Here is a 24,715-nt window from a genome sequence, read left to right as displayed (position 1 = left end):
GGTGCCCATGATTTCCTGGCATCACAGCATGATCAGTTGAGGTTGTACAGCAGAGATGAGATTTTGAAGATGTAGTGAAGGTTCTAAATCCATTGGCTTTAACTCAATAAAAAGGGAGATTATTGGACATCGATCAAGACGGTGGAGGAAGAACGTGGAGCTCACCTCCCCCGGCAAACACGTCAAAAATTCATCTACATGGGGAGCAGTTCTCACTGAAAACTAAGGGGAACCTGGCAGAAGGGCTCGTGTATGAGCAAGGCTGTACGACAGCCACGGGTCGTCTGGTAGGAAGGGAAGAAAAGCAACTCAGCTGGGACACATGCACCTGCGAGAAGAGCCAGAGGAAAAGGGAGATGATGACACAAGTGGATTCTAACCTGGGGCCTGAGTGACGAGAGCCTCCGATTGGGTCCCCCAGTCCTGGGGTCCCATCCAGGGGAGGTGAGCACCCTTGGCTGGTTGGCCAACCTCGGTACTAACGGGCTCTATGGGAAGCCTAGACGCCACTCGTGCAGAGGGGGTGCATTCTGGTTCCCCCCAAGGCAGGACGGAGAGGGAGGAGGAGGACCACTCCAGGCTGTCTCCGAGAGCACGCCTGCCGAAACAAGCCAGCACTCCAGCCCTGCTCACTCCATGTCACACTGCTGCACCAGATCTGAGGTGGCGAAGGCCAGGGAGAAGCCTGGGCTGCAGGGCACAGAGGCAACGTGGTCCCGGGCAGGAGGCTGCATGGGGCAGCAGCAGCCACTGACAGCACTTACTCAAGCAGTGCGTGAGCAGCAGCCTCGACCTCCCGCCTCTCTCCTAGCTCCAAATCTAGGCCCGCCTCCTACCAAGCTGCCAGCACACCCTGAAGTAAGACGGGCCTTGCTTCTCTGTTAACTTCAGCTCTCCCACCCAGTGCATTGGGCTCGTGCAGTCTGTTTAGGGATGCTCCCAGGAGAACACCCCTTCGAAGCTACAGCAGGTACCTTAGTTGCATTATGTAATTATCTTGTTATGTGTTTTGTTGCCTGTCAAATCTTTACAAAAACAATGTACCAGTGTTCATGTTGTGGTGCAGTGGAAATGAATCCACCTGGGAACCATGAGGGTGCAGGTTTGACCCCTGCCCTCACTCAGTGGGTTAAGGATACAGCATTGCCGTGAGCTTGAGCTGTGACGTAGGTCACAGACGTGGCTCAGATCTGGGTGGCTGTGGCTGTGGCGTGGGCCTGCAGCTACAGCTCTGATTAGACCCCTAGCCTGGGAACCTCCATATGCTGCAGGTGTGGCCCTAAAAAAAAAAAAGAAAAAAAAAAAGAAGTTCCCATCATGGCTCAGTGGTTAACGAACCCGACCAGGACCCATGAGGTTGTGGGTTCAATTCCTGGCCTTGCTCCGTGGGTTAACGATCCGGCGTTGCCGTGAGCTGTGGTGTAGGTTGCAGACGCGGCTCAGATCCTGAATTGCTGTGGCTGTAGTGTAGGCTGGAGGCCATAGCTCTAATTCGACCCCTAGCCTGGGAACGCCCAGAAATGCAGGAGAAGGTGTGGGAGAAAAGGCACCCTCCTCCGCTGCTGGTGGGAATGTAAATTGGTGCCACCACAATGGAAAACAGTTGGAGGTTCCTAAAAAACTAAGAATAGGAGTTCCTGCTGTGGCGCAATGCGATCCTCAGCATCTCTGTGGTGCCAGGATGCAGGTTCTATCCCAGATAGGCATAGTGGGTTAAAGGATTTGGCACTGTTGCAGCTTAGGTCACAGCTATGGCTTGGAGCTAATCCCAGGCCCAGGAACTCCATATGCTGTGGGGCGGCCAAAAAAAACAAAAAATAAATAAGTAAACAATAAAAATAGAACTACCCTATAATCCAGCAATCCTACACCTGGGCACATATCCGGAAAAAAGCAAAAACACTAATTTGAAAAAATACATGCAGAGTTCCCATTGTGGCTCAGCAGTAATGAACCCAACTAGCATCTATGAGGATGCAGGTTCAATGCCTGGCCCTAGTCAGTGGGTTAAGGATCCTGTGTTGCTGTGAGCTGTGGTGTATGTAGGTCACAGATGCATCTTGGAACCTGTGTTGCTGTGGCTGTGGTGGAGGCCAACAGCTGCAGCTCTGGTTCCAGCCGTAGCCTGGAGATTTCCATATGCTGGAGGTGCAGCCCTGAAAAAAGCAAATAAATAAATAATTAATGAAAAGATGCATGCACCCCAATATTCATAGCAGCACCAAATACAACAGCCACAACATGGAAACAACCCAAAGGCTTATTAAGAGGTGGCTGGTTTAGATGTGGTGTACACACACCCACCCCCCCACACACACACACTGAGATGTTGTGTGTGTGTGTGTGTGTCAATAGTATATTACTCAGCTGTAAATGAAATATTGCTATTTGCAGCATCATGGATGGACCTAGAGAATATTACACTATGTAAGACAACGTCAAATATTAAGATATCACTTATATGTGGAATCTAAAAAATTATCAAATGAATCTATATACAAAATGGAGACATTCACAGAGTAAACAATTTTACGGTTGCCAAGGGAGAAGAGGGGAGGGGAGGGATAATTTAGGAGTATGGAATTGACAGATACAAACTATGATACATAAAATAGATATGCAACAAGGATTTACTGTATAGTACAGGGAGCTATATTCAAAATACAGTAATAACCTATAATGGAAAATAATCTGAAAAATATATACAACTAACTCATTTCACTGTATGCTTAAACTAACACAGTATGGGGAGTTCCCATTGTGGCTCAACTCGTATCTATAAGGATGTGAGTTTGATCCCCAGCCTTGCTCAGTGGGTTAAGGATCCAGTGATGCTGTGTGCTGTGGTGTAGCCTGCAGATTCGGCTGGTATCACATGCTGCTGTGGCTGTGGTGTAGACTGGCAGCAGCTCCAATTCAACCCCTAGCCTGGAAACTTCCATATGATGCAGGAGCGGCCCTAAAAATCCAAAACGAAAAACAAAAAAACCTAACACGATACTGTAAATCATCTATACTTCAGTTGTATTTATTTATTTATTTTTGCTCAGGCAAACACCAGAGCTCAAAGCAAGGTGGGATCCTTAACCTACTGAGCAAGGCCCGGCATCAAACCTGTATCCTCACGGATACTAGTTGGATTCGTTTCCACTGCTCCACAACGGGAACTTCTGTACTTCAACTTTTAAAAAAAGACAATCACCAATATGAAGCACAAATAATATTTGTACGTGGGAGATCCTTTGAGAATTCTCTTTGACCTTGACTTAGACCAAGTGGGGAAGACACGTTCCCAGTAGCTGAGGCCTCACACATACCCTGCCTGGGCTCCTCTGGGGGTTTCCCGTCCCCGCGGTCATGCTGCGTGGTTGGAGTGTGGATATTAATTATTTTTTGTATCTATATGAATTATTATTTATTTCAGGGACTGATTTATTTTATACACACACATAAGACTGAGCACATTTCAAAGCACATTTTCTAACTGCGTGTTACTAATTTATCCACTGATTTCTCCACATCGCATAAATTGAGTTCCATTCCTAATCTAGAATCTTTACGTAACTGTTCCATTAATTCAAAAAATGCCTACCTTCTGTTTGGATTTCTAAGTAAATAACTATTCTATCAATGAATACTGAGGTGCCCTTAACTGAATTTTAACATATTTTCCTCGAAAAGAATGATGGCATAGAATAATTTCGGTAAATTATGCTGTACATGAAAACAAGGCCAGGCGAAAACGTCCTCTGATTAAAGCCGAAGGAGTAAACAGATGCCAGCGAAGGAACACGGACATCAGCAAGGGGCTGAGTAGGTAAACAACAGCACCTCTCCGAAGTCCCGCATCTGGCGGGGCAGGGTGGGCGCAGGGCTGCCGCAGGGGGTCCGGCAGCCTGGGGCGACCCCGCGCAGCCGCAGACCCCGAGGCAGCTCCAGCGGGAGGCGAGGCGGGAGCTCCAGTCTGCGTCCCGCCCGGGCGGGCGGAGGCCGCGGCGCTTCCTGGGACTCGCTCATCCGGGGCCTGGCGCGCTCACGCGCACTTGCGCCGAACATGGCCGCCGCCGCCGGCGCCGGTGCCGCCCGCCCGGCCGAGGTGAGTCGGCTTCGCCCCTGGGCATTTCGGTTCCAGTTTCCGCTCGCAGGCTGCGGGTGTGTGGCGGGGGGCGGTGTCCGCCGGGTCCTGGTGCGGCTGGAGCGGCGCGTCTGCCCGCCGCGGGCAGTGGGAGCGCCCCGCTCTCTGGGCGGCAGGGCGAACCGGGGGGCGGCGGCCCTGGCTTGTGAGGACGCCCCCCAGCAGGTGTAGACTCCTGGCGAAGGGTGAGGACGCCCCCTTTCTGCGGATGTGGACGCCCCCCCAGCTGGTGGGGAAGTCCCCCTTTTGCGGGTATGGACGTCGCCCTTCTGCGGGTGAGGACGCCCCCGGCGGGTGTGGACGTACCTCAGCGGGAGTGGACGAGCCCTCTTGGGCTGAGGACGCCCAGGGATTCCCCCCGCGGTTCCGCGCTCCAGTGGAGCCGGTCTTGCCATAGGGACCCTTTTGCCCCAGCCTGCGGGGTGTCCTGACCCGTCAGCCGCCCTTCTGCTGCGGGGTGGTGGGAGGGCCGAGGTGGCCGCGTTGGGCCCGCAGATTGTGTCGTTTCCCACTGAGTCTGGCAGGTGTCAGATCACCCGCTTTATGCCCACTTATAGCTGCAAAGTTAGGTCTTGCTTCGTTTTCCCACCTGTTAGGAGCCACTTGGCTTTCTTCTCCCTTGTTTAGCGGTTCGTTTCCTTAGCTCCTCTTCCTCCGATAGTTTATTATATGGAAAAGTTGAAAAACTTGTGCGTCCTATATGAACGCATTCACATCTGCTATGCTTGCGAGTCCCCTGTCTTTGTTCCATTTATCTACCCTTTTAGCCGTCCACCAGTCTTTTTTTTTTTTGTCTTTTTGCTATTTCTTTGGGCCGCTCCCGCGGCATATGGAGGTTCCCAGGCTAGGGGTCGAATCGGAGCTGTAGCCACTGGCCTACGCCAGAGCCACAGCAACGCGGGATCCGAGCCGCGTCTGCAACCTACACCACAGCTCACGGCAACGCCGGATCCTTAACCCACTGAGCAAGGGCAGGGATCGAACCCGCAACCTCATGGTTCCTAGTCGGACTCGTTAACCACTGAGCCACGACGGGAACTCCCACCAGTTTTTTAAAGGGCACATTCAGAGTGGCGGATTTCGATCTCTTGTGACACAACAGATTAAGGGTTCGGCATTGCCACTGCAGCGGCTTGGGTCGCTCCTGTGTCTCCGGTTTGATCCCTGGCCCTGGGACTTCCACATGCTGCGGTGCCCTCAAAAAACAGACAAAAAACCCAAAGTGGTAGATTTCACTCCACTTCCCCTCAAACATCTGACTGTGCGTAACATCAGTAGAGTTCAACATTGCTTTTTAAGTTTTGGAGGGAAAACTGACTTATGCACAAATCTTCATTGTATCACAGGATGAGTTATGATAAATGCAATCCAAAGCTTTATCAAAATTACCATTACCCCAGAAAGATCCCTTATCCTTTGCCAATTAAATTTTTTTTTTGATTGTTAGGGACTTGGGCTTGTAAAAAATATGTTGAAAACATCAAGCCTTTTTTTTTTTTTTTCAGTCACAAGAAGTAACTTTATTACTTGTTTCGCCCCCTTCCAACCCAACTTTTTATTTTTTTAATTTTTAAATTTTATTTATATACATAAATATTTTTTAGGGCCTCACCTGAGACATATGGAGGTTCCCAGGCTAGGGGTCAAATTGAAGCTGTAGCTACTGGCCTACACCACAGCCATAGCAATGCCAGATCCTAGCCACATCTGGGACCCATACCACAGCTCACTGCAACCCTGGATTGTTAACTCACTGAGCAAGGCCAGGGATAAAACCTGTATCCTCATGGATAATAGATTTGTTTCTGTTGAGCCACAACAGGAACTCCCCAACTTTTTATTTTGAAAATTTTTTACCTGCAGAAATGTTGCAGGAATAGTTCATTGAACACTTGTAAAACCATCCAGATCATCAAGTTATTAACACTTTGCTACATTAGCTTAATCTTTCTTTTTTCCCTGCCTCAAACACATGTGTACACACTCTTTTTGTATATTTTACCCCCAGAGGTTAAAAGGTTTATTACTCACATAATGAGACTGTGTTGGGAGAGCAGGAGAGGCTTCCCAAGGTGATCCAAAAACAGCATGAGGGAGCAGAAAAATGATTAGAGAATGGACCCGGGCTGGGGGTGGCCTTGCATTGGTTGGAACTTGCATGGCTTGAATTTTTGCCAACATCAAGGAGAAAGCACTCAGGCTTTCTTGTTAGTTTGGCTAGAAGAAGAAGGGGCAGTAGGTGGTTGGGGTAGGGGAGCTTTAAAAACTGTCAGCAGTTGGTCATCAAAAATAAAGTTGGGGGAGTTCCCCTTGTGACTCAGCAGTAATGAACCTGACTAGGATCAGTGAGGATGAAGGTTTGATCCCTGGCATCGCTCAGGGGGTCAAGGATCCAGTGTTGCCGTGAGATCCAGTGTAGGTCACAGATACGACTCGGATCTGGCGTGGCTGTGGCTGTGGTGTAGGCCAGCAACTATAGCTCGGATTTGACCCCTAGCCTGGGAACTTCCATATGCTGCAGGTGTGGCCCTAAAAAGCAAAAAAAAAAAAAAAAAAAAAAAAAAAATAGTCAGACTGTTTATCACAATTGGTAATCAGATGGGCAGCTTTTTTTTTTTTTCTTTCTTTCTTTTCTTTTTCTTTTTTTTTTTTTTTTTTGTATTTTTGCCATTTCTTGGGCTGTTCCCGCAGCATATGGAGGTTCCCAGGCTAGGGGTCAAATCCGAGCTATAGTTGCTGGCCTACACCACAGCCACAGCCACGCCAGATCCGAGTCGTATCTGTGACCTACACTGGATCTCATGGCAACGCCGGATCCTTAACCCACTGAGCAAGGCCAGGGATGGAACCCGCAACCTCATGGTTCCTAGTTGGACTTGTCAACCACTGAGCCATGACAGGAACTCCAGATGGGCAGCTTTTTAGGACAGGACCGAAGTTGGCAGCAAACTATTTTTGTTAAAAGAATATATCACTTGAACAGGTAAAGTAAACATTATTGTGTGTGGTTCACAGAGATGGCAGGAAACACACAGAGTCAGAAAGCTGAGGTCCGGCAACCAGTGATATTAAATACCCAGTCATCCGGCCTAAGTGGATCCCTCTGCAGGGTCATTGAGAGCGGGGATAAAGCCCTTCAGAGGTGAGTGCCTCTGAATTCTCCACAGGTTTGTCACATTCCTATAGAATTAACTTCTCGCATGTAGCATCGGAAACATGCTAAGTGGGGTCTAGACCAGTATTTCCCACCACAGCAGGTTCAGCACCTGCTTAGTTTTTTAAACAGCTGTAATGAGATATAATTCACATACCATATAATTCACTCTCATGAGGCATACGGTTGGGTGCTTTTCATTATAATCAGGAGGTTGTGCATGTATTACCAATATCAGTTTTAAGATGTTTTCATCATCCCCCAAATGAAAAACCTGTGCCCATTAGCAGCCACTTCTCATTTCCTCCATTCCTCTCAACCCTAGGCAGTTACTAATGTACTTTCTGTCTCTGCATTTACCTATTCTAGACATTTCATATAAATGGTCATAAAATATGTAGTCCTTTGTCTTAGCTTCTTTCACTACTAATTCACAAATTAGTAGTGTTCAAGGGTCATCCCCATTGTAGCATGTATCTACTCAGTTCATTTTTATGGATGAATAATACCCCATTGTATGGATATACTACATTTTGTTCATCCATTCATCAGTTGATGGCCATTTCGGTTGCTTTCTTACTTTTTAAAAATTAATTATTTAGTGTTATGGCCACATCTGTGGCAGCAGCATATGGAAGTTCTCCAGCCAGGGATTGAATCCGAGTCAAAGCTTCGACCTCCATTGCAGGTGTGTCAGTGCCAGATCCTTTAACCCACTGTGCTGGGCTGGGGGTGGAACCCTAGCCTCTGCAGTCACCCTCACCTCTGCAGTCAGATTCTTAACCCACTGCACCACAGCAGGAACTCCTAAGTTACTGTTTCTTTTTGGCCACACTTACGGCATATGGAAGTTGCAGGCTGGGGATCAGTCCAGTCCTCCACGGAGACAACCATTGGATCCAACCGTTGGATCCCTAACCCACAGAGCAAGGCCAGTGTTTGAACCTATATCCTCACAGACCCTATGTTGGGTTCTTAACCTGCTGGACCACAGTGGGAACTCCTTGCTTTTTTTTTTTTTTTTTTTTATTCATCTGAGGGAGACTGATGGCATTACTCTTTAGTTATACTGCTAATTAACCTTCACTTATTTGTGTAGAAATAACAGTACTCATACAGAGAGAAATCAGGTCAGTGAAGTGTGTGCTCTTCTTTCTTAGTTACATTCTTTGAAGCACAAAAGGTTTTAATTTTGATTAGTCCCAATTTATCTACTTCGTAACTTGTGGTTTGGGTGTCATATTCATGTTTCTGAAGATTTATGTCTGTTTTTCTTTTAAAAGTTTTATAATTTTAGCTCTTACATTTAGGCTTGTGGTACACTTTGAGTTAATTTTTGTGTAATGTTCACTCTTTATGATCAGTAGCTGCAATCAATAAAAGGAAAGACCTTTGTCTTAAAAATTTTATTTCTATGTTTAAATGCTGGGCACAGCTACCTCAAAGACAAAAGAAACAGTCTGGTGCTAGAGACTGTAGTTTGAATTAAAAGAAATAGGACAGAATAATTGTCTTCAATGAAATTGAATGAGATGAGTTGTGGCCGGATGCTGCTGGAACAGTAAGTGTTGCAGACATGGATTCAGACCAGGTGTGTTAAATAGGAAGGGAAGCAAGACACTACCTTGGTGGAAGGGGATTTGAAGCACTTATGCAGTTAAGAGCAACCGGTGTTGTCTGGATGATCTTGTGTGACAGGCGAAGGGTCAGTCAGTCACCGCCTCTGCTATGACTGGAACAGCATCAGGAAGAATTAGCACAGAAAGCAGTTCTCCAGACAGACCAGCAGTCTCAGTACATGTTAGGGCGATATTCAGTGGGTGGAAAGCCTCGGTCGGAGACCGTGGAAAAGATGGAAAGGCTTTGGTGGACGTGGAGAAGAGAACGATGGTGAGGAAAATTAGTAGTACTGGCGTTTTAGAGAAGTGCTCTTGTGGCTGGCTGAGCACAGGGTCAGAGGAGGAGTGGGGGAAAAACAGAGAACCCCCAAAGTTTGTGAACAGCATCAAAATGAAATTTTTTTTTTTCCTTTTTAAGGCTGCACCTGCTAGGGGTTCGTTCCCAGGCCAGGCTCTAATTGGAGCTGCAGCTGCTGGCCTGCACCACAGCCACAGCAGTGCCAGATCCAAGCCACATCTGAGTCCAAACCACAGCTTGCCCAGTGCTGGATCCTTAACCCACTGAGTGAGGGCAGGGATCGAACCCACATCCTCATAGACACTGTATCAGGTCCTTAACCTGCTCAGCCAAAGCAAGAATTCCAAGATGAAATTTTTATAACATAGTTTTTGTGTCATTGTGTTGCTGTAAAAAGCAATACACTGATATTTATGAAGGCAGTAATAATGAGACTTTTTAAAAAACCTTAATTGACATTCCTTTGTGGCTTAGCAGATCCTGCGTTGTCACTGCTGTTGCTCTGGTTGCAGGTTTGCTACCTGGTGGGGAAACTTCTGCAGGCCGGGGGCTCGGCCAAAAAAATAGCAAAAGAAATTTTTTTTAATTAAAAATTTTAAAAATTGGAGTTCCCGTTGTGGATCAGTGGTAATGAACCTGACTAGTATCCATGAGAATGTGGGTTCAATCCCCGGCTCCACTCTGTGTTAAGGATCTGGCATTGCTGTGAGCTGTGGTGTAGGGGACAGATGTGGCTTGGATCCCGCGTTGCTGTGGCTGTGGCATAGCCCGGCATGTACAGCTCCAGTTTGACCCCTGGCCTGGGAACCTCCATACACCTTGGGTACAACCCTAAAAAAAAGACAAAAAAATAAAAACAATCTTAATGAAATTGAATGAGATTCTTGCATTAAATACTCTAATTTTATACTGTTCCCCCAAAGTCTGTCTTAATATCCTCCTCTATGCTGGTGTGTTTTCTTTTGCAGTAACCTTACTATGGCACTCATGCTGTCATTTATTGGATGTAGAGCTGTAATGGCCAGTTTTCCTTAAGGGGAGAGATGCGGAATAGGGAGTGCATTCATGAATTCGGGGCTGTATCTGGATTTCCTTTCAGCTTCCTTCTCCTAAAGGAAGGCACCTTTCCTGTAATGCTCTTAAAATACACGTAGTGTTTTCTGTTCGAAAGTACCTGAGGTTGATAGCTGTAGGGTCTGTGGTCCACAGAATGGTCAAGCATCATGTGCAGCAGTCCCAAGCGTGGGAACAATGTGCATCCCCAGCTAAGGCCCAGCAGATGCTAGCAGGTCCTTCTGCTTCCATCTTTGTGACAACCTGACACCTCCATGGAAATCCACATGCCCCACGGGAAGAACTGCCAAGGTCAAGCACCGCAGGTCAGGCTAGGCGAAACTTCCCCCCTTACAGGTGCAAATTTACTTATCACAGCTTTTTATTTTTTTTTTAATTACTCAGTGAATTTTATTACATTTAGTTGGACAACAATCATCACAACCCAATTTTATAGCATTTCCAACCCAAACCCCCACAGCATCCTCTACCCATTTGGAAACCATACGTTTTTCAAAGTCTGAGTCAGTATCTGTTCTGCAAAGAAGCTCATTGTGTCCTTTTTTTAGATTCCACATGTCAGTGATAGCATATGGTGATGGTGTCTCACTGTCTGACTGACTGCACTTAGCATGATAGTTTCTAGGTCCCTCCATGTTGCTGCAAATTCACAGCTTTTTTGAGATGTAATTCATATACTATATGATTCATTCATCCAAAGTGCACAGTTCACTGGTTTAGAATATTTACAAAGTTGTGCAACCATCACCACTATGTAATTCCAAAACATTTTCATGAGTCCAAGAAAAAAAAAACCCATACCCTTTAGCAGTCACTCCCCATAACCCCTTCTCCCAGCTCGTGGCAACCATTGGTTGGCTTTCAGTCTGTATGGAATTGCCTCTTTTGGATGTTTCATGTAAATGGGGTTATACAATATGAAGTCTTGATTCATCTTTGTTGTTGAAGCATTTATAGTACTTTATTCCTTCTTAAGGGTGAATCATATTCTATAGTGTGTATGTCTACATTTTGTTTATCCATTCTTTGGTTTAATGGACATTTATTTGGGTTGTTTCTATTTTTGTTTATCATGAATAGTGTGCTGTGACCTCATAATTCATTTAGAAATTTATGCGTAGACATTTGTTTACCCTTTTCTTTAGTAAATATCTATGAGTTGAATTGTTGGGTCATATAACTCCACGTTTAACTTTTTTTTTTTTTTTTTTTTTTTTTTTTTGTCTTTTTGCCATTTCTTTGGGCCGCTCCTGCGGCATATGGAGGTTCCCATGCTAGGGGTCTAATCGGAGCTGTAGCTGCCAGCCTATGCCAGAGCCACAGCAACGCAGGATCCGAGCCGCGTCTGCGACCTACACCACAGCTCACGGCAACGTTGGATCGTTAACCCACTGAGCAAGGGCAGTGATCGAACCTGCAACCTCATGGTTCCTAGTCAGATTCGTTAACCACTGCGCCACGGTGGGAACTCCTCCACGTTGAACTTTTCGAGAAACTGTCAGACTGTTTTCCAAAGCTTCTGCATCATTTTACATTTCCCCCCAAAGTGTATGAGGGTTCCAGTTTCTTCTCATCCTCGCAAGACATGTTACTGTCTTTTTTGATACTGGCCACACTGGTGGGTGTGAGATGGTGTCTCGCTGTGGTTTTGATGAGCATTTCCCTCATGGTTAATGATGCCGGTCATCTTTTCCTGTGCTTATTGGTCAGCCGTATGTCTTCTTTGGAGAAATGTCTATTCAGATCCTTTGCCTTTTGTTATAATTTGGGTTGTCCTGTTATTATTGGGTTATGAGTTACCTATATCTTCTACAAGTTCTTTATCAGATACATGCTTTGTAATTATTCTCTCCCATTTGGTAGGTTGTCTTTTCACTTTCTTAGTGGTTTGTAAGTCTTATTTCATTCAAATAAATATCTATTATAGATGAAATGGACATTCCCTTCGCTCCTCAAGGCCTTTTCCCGTCCACATCCCCAAGACAGTCATGGTCACGGCTTTGCTAGGGGTGTTACCAGGGCATGTTAGTATTTTTACTTCCAGAATATTTTGTGTGTCTAAAAAATTGTACTAAGTGGTATCATCCTGTATATGTCTGACTTACCTCACTTCCTTTAAATGCACACATACATCCTTCCCCTACAGACCTGAAGGGCAGGGCTCTCTATCTCATTTTCACAGGACAGCTATAGGCCACTGGGCCCCAGTCTATGCAGAAGGCTCAGTATAGACAGCATGTAGCCCTGTAGCAGGGTACCCTCAGGAGGCCTGAAACATAGGAGCGTCCAGGACTGACAGCTGGTGGTGTGGTTCTCCGGACCAGCTGGCCCTCTGCGTCTCTGTTGAATGCGGTGGACGCGGCAGGCATCTGGGGTCTTGATCTTGGCTTCAGAGTGAACAGTTCTGAGGTTTCCTTGGGTGTGATATTTACCGTAATTCCCCATGTTCCTAGTTGTTAAGAATATTCATCATGAAGTGGAGCTTTTGTTAAGATACTTTATCAATTTATTGACATAGGGTAGAGGGGTCTACTATTTTTTCATCTTAGAGCGTTTTGATGTTGAGGCTGGATGAGATTTCTTCACATTACTTTCTGAATTTATTAAGACAGGATGGGAGTTCCCGTTGTGGCACAGTTGTTAACGAATCCGACTAGGAACCATGAGGTTGCGGATTCGGTCCCTGCCCTTGCTCAGTGGGTTGGGGATCCGGCGTTGCCGTGAGCTGTGGTGTAGGTTGCAGACGCGGCTCGGATCCCGCGTTGCTGTGGCTCTGGTGTAGGCCGGTGGCTGCAGCTCCGATTCGACCCCTAGCCTGGGAACCTCCATATGCCGCGGGAGCGGCCCAAGAAATAGCCAAAAAAGGACAAAAAAAAAAAAAAAAAAGACAGGATGTAGGGGCCAGACTTCTATAATCCGAAAATGTGGGGAATTGTGTCAGTATATGTTCTAATGTTTCACAGTCCCTGCTTTCCTAGAATAAATCCAACATTACCATTTTGGTGACTTTCTTCTGTATCTCAATTATATCCCCATTTTAAAACGAATATCACCTATGTGTACAATCTTTATCTTTTTTTTATTTTTTATTTTTACAGCCATACTTGCAACACATGGAAGTTCCTGGGCCAGGGGTTGAATCAGAGCTGCAGCTGGGGCCTACACCACAGCCACACCAGAACCTTAACCCACTGATGGAGGCCAGGAGTTGAATCCACATCCTCACAGAAACAATATCAGGTCCTTAACCTGTTGAGCCACACCAAGAACTCCTTGTTCATTTTTTTATGGTTAAACGCTTGCCAAAAAGTAATTTCATTAGTCTTTTCATTTCCTTTTTTTTTTTTTTAAGGGCCACACCTTTGGCATATAGAGTTTCCCAGGCTAGGGGTCAGAGCTGTAGCTACCAGCCTATGCCACAGCCACAGTAATGCCAGATCCAAGCTGGGTCTGAGACCTACACCACAGCTCACAGCAATGTTGGATCCTCAACCTACTGAGTGAGGCCAGAGCTCATACCTGTGTCCTCATGGATTCTTGTCAGATTGTTTCCAGTGAGCCACTTCAGAAATCCCTAGTCTTTTCAAATAATAGACTTTTTTTTTTTAATCATCTTTGGCCGTCCTGCAGCATATGGAGTTCCTGGGCCAGGCATCAGAAAGGAACCACAGTCATGACCTAAGCCACAGCTGCAGCAATGCGGGATCTTAATCCACTGTGCTGGGCCAGGGATTGAACCCATGTCCCAATGGCTCCCCAGTTGATGCTGATCCTGTTATGCCACAGTGGGAGTTCCCTCCGATAACAGACTCTGGGTTTTTTTGTTTGTTTTGTTTTTTGCTTTTTAGGGTCGCTCCTGTGGCATATGGAGGTTCCCAGGCTAGGGGTCAAATTGGAGCTGTAGCCACCCGCTTACACCATGTCCAGAGCAACGCAGCATCCGTGCTGTGTTAGTGACCTACACCACTGCTCACGGCAATGCCAGATCCTTAGCCTACTGAGCGAAGCCAGGGATCGAACCCGCAACCTCATGGCTACTAGTCAGATTGTTTCCGCTGCGCCACAATGGGAACTCCTCTTTCCCTTAAGTCTTAAGTTGAAGAGTGAGCCCATTGACTTTCAGTCTTCTTTTTAAAATATAGGCATTAAAGGAGTTCCTGTCATGGCACAGCAGAAACGAATCCAACTAGGAACCACGAGGTTCGGGTCTGACCCCTAGCCTCGTTCAGTGGGTTAAGGATCCCGTGTTGCCGTGAGCTGTGGTATAGGTGGCAGACGCGGCTCGGATCTGGCGTCACTGACTGTGGTGTAGGCCAGCAGCTACAGCTCCGATTAGACCCCTAGTCTGGGAACCTCCATATGCCATGCATGTGGCCCTAAAAAGCAAAAATAAAATAAAATAAAAATTAAAAAACAAAAAATAAAGGCATTAAAGAGCGACATTTCCTACCTAGGAACTACTTTAGCTGCATCCTTTTTTGCCATGTGTTTTGAGAGGTACCATTTCCATTCGTTACTCACTTCTCCATACTTTCTGATTTTTAGGATTGCTCTTTGATTTGTGAATTACTGAAAAACCAGTTTTTATTTTTCCAAGTCAGTAAGGATTTTCAATTTATTATTTTTTACTTTTTGTATTTGGTTTTCTATTACTGTTCTTTTAATTTTTTTAATTTTTTTTAATTAAAAAACTTTTTTTGGTCTTTTTTTAATTTTAGGGCTGCACCCATAGTATATGAAGGTTCCCAAGTCAGGGGTTGAATTGGAGCTGCAGCTGCTGGCCTAGACCACAGCCACAGCATCACCATATCTGAGCTGCGTCTACCATCTACACCACAGCTCATGGTGGCAGCGAATCCTTAACCCACTGAGCAAGGCCAGGGATTGAACCTGTGTGTCCTTATGGATGCTAGTCAGATTCATTTCTGCTGAGCCAGGACAGGAACTCCTGGGTTTTTTTTTTTTGTTTTTTTTTTTACTTTGCTTTTCTGTTATTGGCTTTTAACTTAATCACATTTATAGTCAAGCACATTTATGTGCTCTGGCCTTTGTTGAGCTTGTTATTTGGCCTGGTATATCTGGCCATTGTTAGCAAATACTCCATTTGTGCTTTGACTCTAATTTTTTTTCTTGTCTTTTTTTTTTTTTTTTTTTTTTTTTTCCGGGCCATACTTGTGGCATATGGAAATTCCCAGGCTAGTGGTCAAATCGGAGCTGTAGTTGCCTGCCTACACCACAGCCACAGCAACTCTAGATCTGAGCCACACCTGCGACCTATAGCACAGCTCACAGCAATATCAGATCCTTAACACATTGAGCAGGGCCAGGGATCAAACCCAAATCCTCATGGATACTAGTCAGGTTCATTATTGCTGAGCCACAACAGGAACTCCCCTTTGGCTCTAATTGTTGATAGTGACCCTTCATCCAACTATGTCACCAGGCTGGCTGATTATATTCTGTCATGCTTATCTCTATTCCGATTTTCTGAATTTCTGTATATGAAAGAGGTTCACTAAACCCTCCCAGTTTAGCTGGGTTTCCTGACTTTGAAGCAGAGCGTTTGGAGGCATGCTCTTAATGTAGACATCTTTGCCATTGTTATATTGCCCCATTATTATACTTGAAATTTATTCTTAGCAGAGAAATATACAATCTGTTCCAGACATTGGCTTTTATCCTCTGTGTTCTTTTGCTTTTGTTGTGTCTGTTGTAAACACATCTTTATTTTATTTATTTATTTGTTTATTTAGTCTTTTTTTGTCTTTTCTAGGGCCGCACCCACAGCATATGGAGGTTCTCAGGCTAGCAGTCCATTCAGAGCTGTAGCCACCAGCCTATGCCACAGCAACATGGGATCCAAGCCTTGTCTGTGACCTACAACACAGCTCATGGCAACGCCGGATCCTTAACCCACTGAGCAAGGCCAGGGATCGAGCCTGCAACCTCATGATTCCTAGTCGGATTCATTAACCACTGAGCCATGATGGGAACTCCTAAACACCTTTTTTTTAATTTTATTTTATTTTATTTTTTTACACTTTTTTTAAAAAATTTTCCCACTGTACAGCAAGGGGATCAAGTTATCCTTACATGTATACATTACAATTACATTTTTTTTCCCCACCCTTTGTTCTGTTGCAACATGAGTATCTAGACAAAGTTCTCAATGCTACTCAGCAGGATCTCCTTGTAAATCTATTCTAAATTGTGTCTGATAAGCCCAAGCTCCTGATCCCTCCCACTCCCTCCTCCTCCCATCAGGCGGCCACACGTCTTTTCTCCAAGTCCATGATTTTCTTTTCTGAGGAGATGTTCATTTGTGCTAGATATTAGATTCCAGTTATAAGTGATATTATATGGTATTTGTCTTTCTGGCTCATTTCACTCAGTATGAGAGTCTCTGGTTCCATCCATGTTGCTGCAAATGGCATTATGTCATTCTTTTTTATGGCTGAGTAGTATTCCATTGTCTAAACACATTTTTAAATGCAGTCTGACATAGTTTATTTATTTATTTATTTATTTTATTTATTTATTTTTTGCTCTACCCATGGCATGTGGATATTCCTGGACCAGGGGTTTAACTTGCGCCACAGTAGAGACCCGAGCCACATCAGTGACAAAATGGATCCTTAGCCCACTCTTGCACTAAGAGGGAACTCTGCAGTGTCTTTATTTTGCCCATCAAGGCCACTTATATTTATTATTATTGGTGATGTCCTATTTCATATTTTCTATTTTAACCTTCCCTTTCAGTGCTTTCCTCCCTTACTACCTTCTTCTGGATTGATTTGGGGTTTTTTTATTATTATTTTCTCCTGCGGCAGAGTTTTTCCTCTTTAGCACTATTGACATTTGAAGCTGGGTCATTCTGTTTTGTGAGGGCCTGTCTGTGTTTGTTTGTTTTTGGGTTGTTTGTTTGTTTGTTTGTTTGTTTTGCCCACACCCTCAGCACATGGAAGTACCTGGGCCAGAGATCGAACTTGTTCCACAGTAGTGACCTGTGCCACAGCAGTAACACAGCGCTGTATCCTTAACCCACTTCACCACCAGGAACATTTAAAAGGGTGTTTAGCCGCATACTTAGATTCCAGTGGCATCTGTCCACCAGTCATGACAATCAGAAGTGTTACTGACATTCCCAAGTGTCCCTTGGGAGTAAAACTGTCTCTGGTTGAAAACTGCTTGCTCTGTGGGCTTGGAAGTTTTACCCAGAACTTAATCTTTTATTCCTGATTTGACCAGGTCTAACGTGAATCATGAACAATATAAGACCTTCAGGGGAGTTCCCTGGTGGCGTAGTGGTTAGGGATTTGGCATTGTCACTGCAGTGGCACGGGTTCATTCCCTGGCCTGGGAACTTCCTCATGCTGTGGGCATGGCCCCTACCACCCCCCTCAAAAAAACCCATCAGCGTAACTTTTTTGTCTAACAGGCCCACTGCCATTTGGTATTTTAATTCATCCCTATGTTAACTCCATGAGTCATTGTTGTTGCTGCATTTTATATGATCAATGCTGCATTTGATTTAAATACATGTTCCCTCCATTCCTTCCTTTGGGGTTTTTTTTAATTTTTTTTTTTCTGAAGAACAGTTTTTGTTTTTGTTTTCTAATTCTTTTGACTGGTGTCCTTGGAGATGAACTCTGCTTTTACTTTTTAAATTTTTTTTTTTCCTTTTTCAGCTGTACCTGCACCATGAAGAAGTTCCCAGTCCAGGGATCATATCCCAGCCACAGCCTCAACAGATGCCACATCTGCAGCAATGCTGGAGCTTTAAATTACTGTGCTGGCCCCAGGATAGAACCCATGCCTCCACAGAGACAAGCTGGATCATTAACCCACTGTGCTACAGCAGGAACTCCTGCTTTGCTTTTCTGAAGCTTTTTTAATCTTACTTTCACCCTTGAACACCCATGTACCTGACAGGTTTTTCCCTCAGCACTTTGAAAGTAACCTTCATTACCACAGAATTCTGTTTTTGTTACCAGTTTATCAGTACTATTCATTCCTTCATTAGTGATGTGTCTTTTTCTTGTTGGCCTTTACAGCCAGCTCCTTAGGTATAGCTTGATATCTAGTTATGCTTGGGACTCAGGCTTTCCGAGTCTAATAAGACCCTGACAAGTGGAATTGTAAGGTACTGGAATGTGCCAATTTTATGTTGCAGTTGCCACAACCAAATCACCCTCTTGAGTGGACTGACCAAGTTTACATGCCCCCCAGCTCTTTTCCTGCATGACCTGCCCAGGCTTTATATTTATTTTACTTTTACTCATATGAAATGTGCTTTTTTTTTTTTTTTTTTTTGGCTTTTAGGGCCACACCTGTGGCATATGGGAGTTCCCAGGCCAGGGGTTGAATCAGAGCTGCAGCTGCCAGCCTGTACCACAGCCACAGCAATGCAAGATCTCAGCCACGACTGTGACCTACAGTGAAACTCTGGGCAACACCAGATCCTTAACCCACTGTGCAAAGTCAGGGATCGAACCTGCATCCTCATGGATACTAGTCGGGTTCTTTACTGCTGAGCCACAACAGGAACTCCATATTTTGTGTTCTTAAATTTGCAGTTTGTGATTGCCTAAATGATGAGAATGGGCAGAAAATTCATGTTTTCAGAATATTTCTGTTTTCTCTCTGTGAAAGGCCTCTTGGTATCCTTTACCCCCCCCTTTTTTGTGCTTTTCTGTAAGAATTTTTTGATAGATCTTGGGCACTATTCCTTTGACTCTTGGATGCTTCATACTATTTTCTCTCCACTTGCTACCTGTGTTTTGATTCTTGTGTCTTTTGTTTGGAAATTTTTAATGTTGGTGTCGAAGTTGTTAATCCTCTTGTGTATAGTTTTTGCTTTTTGATGAAGACTGCCCCATTTGTGAAGGTACTCTAAATAATTTAAACTTTGATTTTTGGAGTTCCCGCCGTGGGCAGAAGAAAGCGAATCCGAATAGGAACCATGAGGTTGCGGATTTGATACCTGGCCTCGCTCAGTGGATTAAAGATCCAGTGTTGCTGTGGCAATGGTATAGGCCAGCAGCTGTAGCTCCGATTGGACCCCTAGCCTGGGAACCTCCATATGCCGTGGGTGCGGCCCTGAAAAAGACAATAAATAAATAAATAAATAAACTTTGATTTTATGTTGAAATGTTTATCCATCTGAAGTTTAAATTTTGTTTTTCTGAGATAAGTGTCTAATTTCATTTTACCTTAAAAAAAAAAATTAGAGCCAGTTGTCTGGTAGCATCAAGTCAAAGATCCATAGCAGTGAAGACATGCAGCCACTTACAAAACTGTCTGTTCCCCAGCTCAGAACCAGCCTCAGATATGAGGTGATTCTTGTAATAACCCTGCAAGGAAGTCATTGACAGATCTAGGAATTTCAGAACTTTCAGGTCACCAGGCATCTGCTGTGTCCCATCAATGAAGGCAGAACACTGCCAACAAAGGTGGGGTGAGAACTGTCATTCACTGCAGTCACAAGCCCTTTGTGAAGTGGAAGCTCTGGAGTGATTACTGATTGTCAGTAGGGGAAATGGGGGACAAGCGCTCAGTGACTGAGAGGGTGTTCCTTATGTGAGCAGTGACACCTTGACTGTGGTTTCCTAGTCTCCACTGATCCTTTTGGTGATGTTTACCCCCAACACCATTCCTGCTGCTTGTTCTCTATGAGGATGCAAATGCTGTGGTGCTTCTTCACCCTGTTTGCAACTCCATCCCTTGAATCTCACTTTCTCCCCCTTGTATAGATGTAAAGTTAAAAAAAAAAAAAAACAAAAAAAACGCAGGAGTTCTTTGTGGTGTGTCAGGTTAAGGTTTGGTGTCACTGCAATGGCTCAAGTCTTGGTGAAGGTTCAGTCCCTGGCCCAGGAACTTCTTGGGCAAAAAAAGAAAAAAAGAAAACAAGTAAAAATACACACCCACGTGCTACCTTTTATTGTTTCTGATTCCTCTTCTAGACACAGCTTCATGTACCTAAGTCTGTCTTTTTTGTTCTTTGCTTTCTAGCCTGGAACACAAGATTGAAAATGACAGCTCAAGACCTTCCTGAAGAACTGTCCTGTGACATGGAGTTGGAAGGATTTACGAGACAGGGTCCTCATTTCTCCATTTTAGATGACAGTTGGAATTGTGAGAGCCAGGAGGGATGTTTGAAGCAATCAGCCTTAACTCAGGAGGAACCAGGAGCTCAGAAAGCAGTTCATGAATATCCTGGATTTGGGGAGCATTTGAGTGTGAGCCCAGACCTTCCACGATATCAAAGAGTTCCTACAACAAATGGTTTCTGTGTACATGGCTCAGATGTTAAAAGTCTGGATTGTGACCCAGCTTTACACAGTTGTCACAAAAGTTATGTAGCTAGGAGAACAGGTGACAGTGATGCCTGTGGGAAAACCTTCAGTCATTCCATAGAAGTTATTCAATTTGGAAGAACTCAAACTAGAGAGAAACCCTGTAAATACCCTGAGACTGTTAAGTCTTTCAGTCCTTTTGCCCCTCTTGGTGAACAAAAAATAATGAAAAGAGGAAAGAAATTGTATGAAGGTAAGGATTTTGGGGACATCTTTACCCTGAGTTCATCTCTTAATGAAAACAAGAGGAGCAGCCCTGGAGAGAAGCTGTATAAATGTACTGAATGTGGCAAGTGCTTCAAACGGAACTCTTCTCTTGTTTTACATCACCGAACTCACACTGGAGAGAAACCTTATACCTGTAATGAGTGTGGAAAGTCCTTCTCCAAGAACTACAACCTGATTGTGCATCACAGAATCCATACAGGAGAGAAGCCTTATAAATGCAGTAAATGTGGGAAAGCCTTCAGTGATGGGTCTGCTCTGACACAACACCAGAGGATTCACACTGGGGAGAAACCTTATGAATGTCTAGAATGTGGGAAAACCTTCAATCGAAATTCATCCCTGATTCTGCACCAAAGGACTCATACAGGGGAAAAACCATATAGATGTAATGAGTGTGGGAAACCTTTCACAGACATCTCTCACCTCACAGTGCATCTCAGAATCCACACTGGGGAGAAGCCCTACGAATGTAGCAAATGTGGAAAGGCCTTCCGAGATGGCTCATACCTCACCCAGCACGAGAGGACTCACACTGGAGAGAAGCCCTTTGAGTGTGTGGAATGCGGGAAATCCTTCAACCGTAACTCTCACCTTATTGTGCATCAAAAAATCCATTCTGGGGAGAAGCCCTATGAGTGTAAAGAATGTGGGAAAACTTTCATTGAGAGTGCTTACCTCATCAGACACCAGAGGATTCATACCGGCGAGAAGCCCTATGGCTGTGACCAGTGTCAGAAACTTTTCAGGAACATTGCCGGCCTCATCCGGCACCAGAGGACTCATACTGGAGAGAAGCCCTATGAATGTAATCAGTGCGGCAAATCTTTCAGGGACAGCTCCTGTCTGACCAAGCACCAGAGAATTCACACCAAGGAGACCCCATACCAGTGTCCAGACTGTGGAAAGTCCTTCAAGCAGAACTCTCACCTGGCAGTACATCAGAGACTCCACAGCAGGGAGGGTCCCAGCCATTGTCCTCAGTGTGGGAAAACATTCAGAAGGAGCTCTTCCCTCATCCGACACCAAAGATCACACCCTGGGGAACAGCCTGTGGATCTTTAATGAGCTTGCGGGCCATGTTTATCTCTCCCTACAGGCTTTCAAAAACCTGTGTGAAAGAGAAGTATCTTCAGGGATAGTTCCTCCCTGTCAAAGTCAGGAAAAGACTTTGTTGAGCTCTTCAGTGAATTGATGGATGTGAGACATTCCTTATCATACGTTAAGTCTATACCTTAGGGAACTCTTGGAGAGAATACAGGATGGTAGTAATATGGAAAAGCCTTCAGGGATGATTTAGCCTGTATCAAACATAGTAGTGCACACACTGGAATAAAACCTGCACAAGTCAGGACCATACTTCCCTGGAGAACCCACCTACCTGTGCATCAGGGTCCTCAAACTGAAGAAACCTGTGTAATCTGGATGAGAAGTCCTTCAATAGGGAGTGTATGCCTTACTGTACATAAGCAAACTCACTAGAATCCAGTGAGGGAAGCTTTTGGGCAGGAGCCCTTACGATTTTACTTGCAAAGGCATCCTGGTGAGAGACCCTACACAGTGTTCTGCCCCACAGCAACCACAGAATTAGAGTGATTGCTATTTGAATGTATTCCGTGTTACAGTACTGCCAGAGGCTGAGGACTCATTTCAGAAGGGGCAACTGGATGAGGAAGTTGCTTGTGATGTACAGTGATGTTATCCCTCTTAAGAGGAGACCGAAGCAGGTTCCTACCAAGAAGGAAAGATCTGCTGCTGAGAAAAGTGATGTGTTGCTTTAGTTATTGAGACAAACAAAAAAACATGTTTTTGGGTTATGTTTACATTGTCACCCCTCATTATAAATTTGGGAAACTTCTGATTTGTTCCATGCAGCCATGCCAAACCATAATGATGAAAGGTTTGTCCCCATACTGAAAGTGCTTATAATATGGCCAACAACCAGAAGCATAAAATAGAAGATTTGCTGTTGCTAAAGCCATGTAAAGATGTGCACACATTCAATGTAGATTGAATGTTGATCATGGAGAAATAAATGTGGTTTTTCTAGGGAACTGTTAATTGCGTATGATTTTTCCTCTATTACAAGTCATACATATCATCATAGATATAACAGCATATCATGTTATAATAATTTGATGAGGAATAAAAAGGTGGAGATAACAGGAGGCAGTTTGGGGTTTCATTGAACTTTTTTTTTTTCTTCTGCATCCATGTCATGTGGAAGTTCCCAAGTCAGGGGGTCAAACCTGCACCACAGCAGCAGCCCAAGCCACTCCACGACCAGCTGTGCCACAGGAGAACTTTTTCTTTTTTTTCCCTTTTTAGGGCCACACCTGAGGCATATGGAGGTTCCCAGTCTAGGGGTCAAATCAGAGCTGTAACTGCCAGCCTATGCCACAACCACAGCAATGTCAGATTCAGGCTGCATCTTCAGCCTACACTACAGCTCACGGCAGCGCTGGATCCTTAACCCACTGAGCAAGGCAGGGATCGAACTTTGTCCTCATGAATGCTAGTCAGATTAGTTTCCGCTGAGCCATGATGGGAACTCCGAGAACTCCTTTTTGGACTTTTTTAAACCAGAAGGTCCTCGGTCAGGGTCACCAGGCAGCCTCAAGCATGGATGGGGGCATCTAGGCAGATGCTTCTCTGGAATCAACATCCCACAGCTCAGGACAGGAGAATAATTTCCTTCTTAGGGATTTAGATAATGAGAGGGTGATTACTATGGAAGAGAGGGTGGGTCTCAACGAATGGGAATAGGAAGCTACAGAAAGGCCTGGGAGGACCTGGGAGTGTCTCTCCTGAGGCTGTGCAGTACTGGCCCTAGGAGAGCTGCTTACACTGCTTGACGTGGCTGCAGGCCCCAGGTGGCACCCCTTGGAGTTTTGACTTGCTCCTCTGGAGACAGAGTTGACCGAAGGCCCCTGAGTTCATTAGGGCTGTGAGAAAATATGTGTTGTTTTAAGCTGCTAGGTTTCTGGTCATTTGTTATGCAGCAATAGAGAACTAACGCAAATATCAAAGAAAAGTGCCTGCCCCTTCCTTCTTTCTTCTGGCGTACCTTGCACTCTTTCATTGTGCTCTTGGCTGAGACTCCAGCAGGGCCACTGATAGGCTACACCTCACTTTCACATAAATTAAGAAAGCTCTTCCTGGGCAGCAGCTCTTGCTTTGGAGACACTCCAACCTGATGCTGGGCTTCCTCTACACCAGGGATGATGGCTGAAGTGGAGAGACCCCAGGGCGTAGTCTCTGACAAGCTTTGCCTGACTCATGGCCAGTAGGGCTATTTTTAACCATTCCTGTCCAGACCCAGGAATTTTTTTTCTCCCGAAGGCTGGGTTACAGTACTTCATTACGGCAGTCAGGAACCTTCGTTGGTAGGCTGAGTAATGGCCTCCCACCTATGTCTACATCCTGACTCCTGCAACCTTTGATAGCTTTTGCGGCCAAGGGACTTGGAGGGAGTGATTAAAGATCTTGAGATGGGAGTTCCCATCGTTGTGCAGCAGAAATGAATCTGACTAGGAACCATGAGCCTGGAGGTTCAATCCCTAGCCTCGCTCAGTGGGTTAAGGATCTGGCATTGCTGTGAGCTCTGTGTAGGTTGCAGATGCGGCTTAGATCTTGTGGTGTAGGATGCCAGCTGTAGCTCCGATTAGACCCCTAGCCTGGGAACTTCCGTATGCTGTGGGTGCGCCCCTAAAAAGCAAAAAAATAAAAAGATCTTGAGATGGGAAGGTTATCCTGGGTTATCCATGTGGGCCCAGTGTCATCACAAGAGGTCTTATAAGAGGGAGGCAGGAGGATCAGAGTCAGAGAAGGAGATGTGACCATGGAGGCAGAAGT

At 45.1% G+C, this 24,715-nt stretch overlaps 2 protein-coding genes across 6 annotated transcripts in view; one reads left to right on the top strand and one right to left on the bottom strand.

The window, feature by feature from the left end:
* Window positions 1-24,715, bottom strand: part of LOC110261339 (zinc finger protein 444) — a 996,914-nt gene that overhangs the window by 320,805 nt on the left and 651,394 nt on the right. The gene's annotated exons all lie outside the window — the stretch shown is intronic.
* Window positions 4,016-22,914, top strand: ZNF329 (zinc finger protein 329). 5 transcript variants are annotated; one of them, XM_021097379.2, is made up of 3 exons: window positions 4,016-4,096; window positions 7,151-7,277; window positions 20,292-22,914. In XM_021097379.2, the coding sequence occupies exon 3, from the start codon at window positions 20,312-20,314 to the stop codon at window positions 21,923-21,925; it is 1,614 nt and encodes a 537-aa protein (XP_020953038.1). In that variant the 5' UTR covers window positions 4,016-4,096; window positions 7,151-7,277; window positions 20,292-20,311; the 3' UTR covers window positions 21,926-22,914. The 5 variants fall into 5 exon arrangements, with proteins under 5 accessions (XP_020953038.1, XP_084818515.1, XP_013854363.1 ...); XM_084962389.1 differs by lacking the exon at window positions 7,151-7,277; XM_013998909.3 differs by lacking the exons at window positions 4,016-4,096; window positions 7,151-7,277 and adding an exon at window positions 4,129-4,410.

The sequence above is a fragment of the Sus scrofa genome, chromosome 6 (genome assembly GCF_054392235.1).
Source record: "Sus scrofa isolate SSC_HxYL_T2T_F1_AM1 chromosome 6, Sscrofa_HxYL_maternal_Yorkshire_Landrace_v2.0, whole genome shotgun sequence".
NCBI lineage: Eukaryota > Metazoa > Chordata > Mammalia > Artiodactyla > Suidae > Sus > Sus scrofa.
This window is presented reverse-complemented; position numbering and strand designations above follow the sequence as displayed.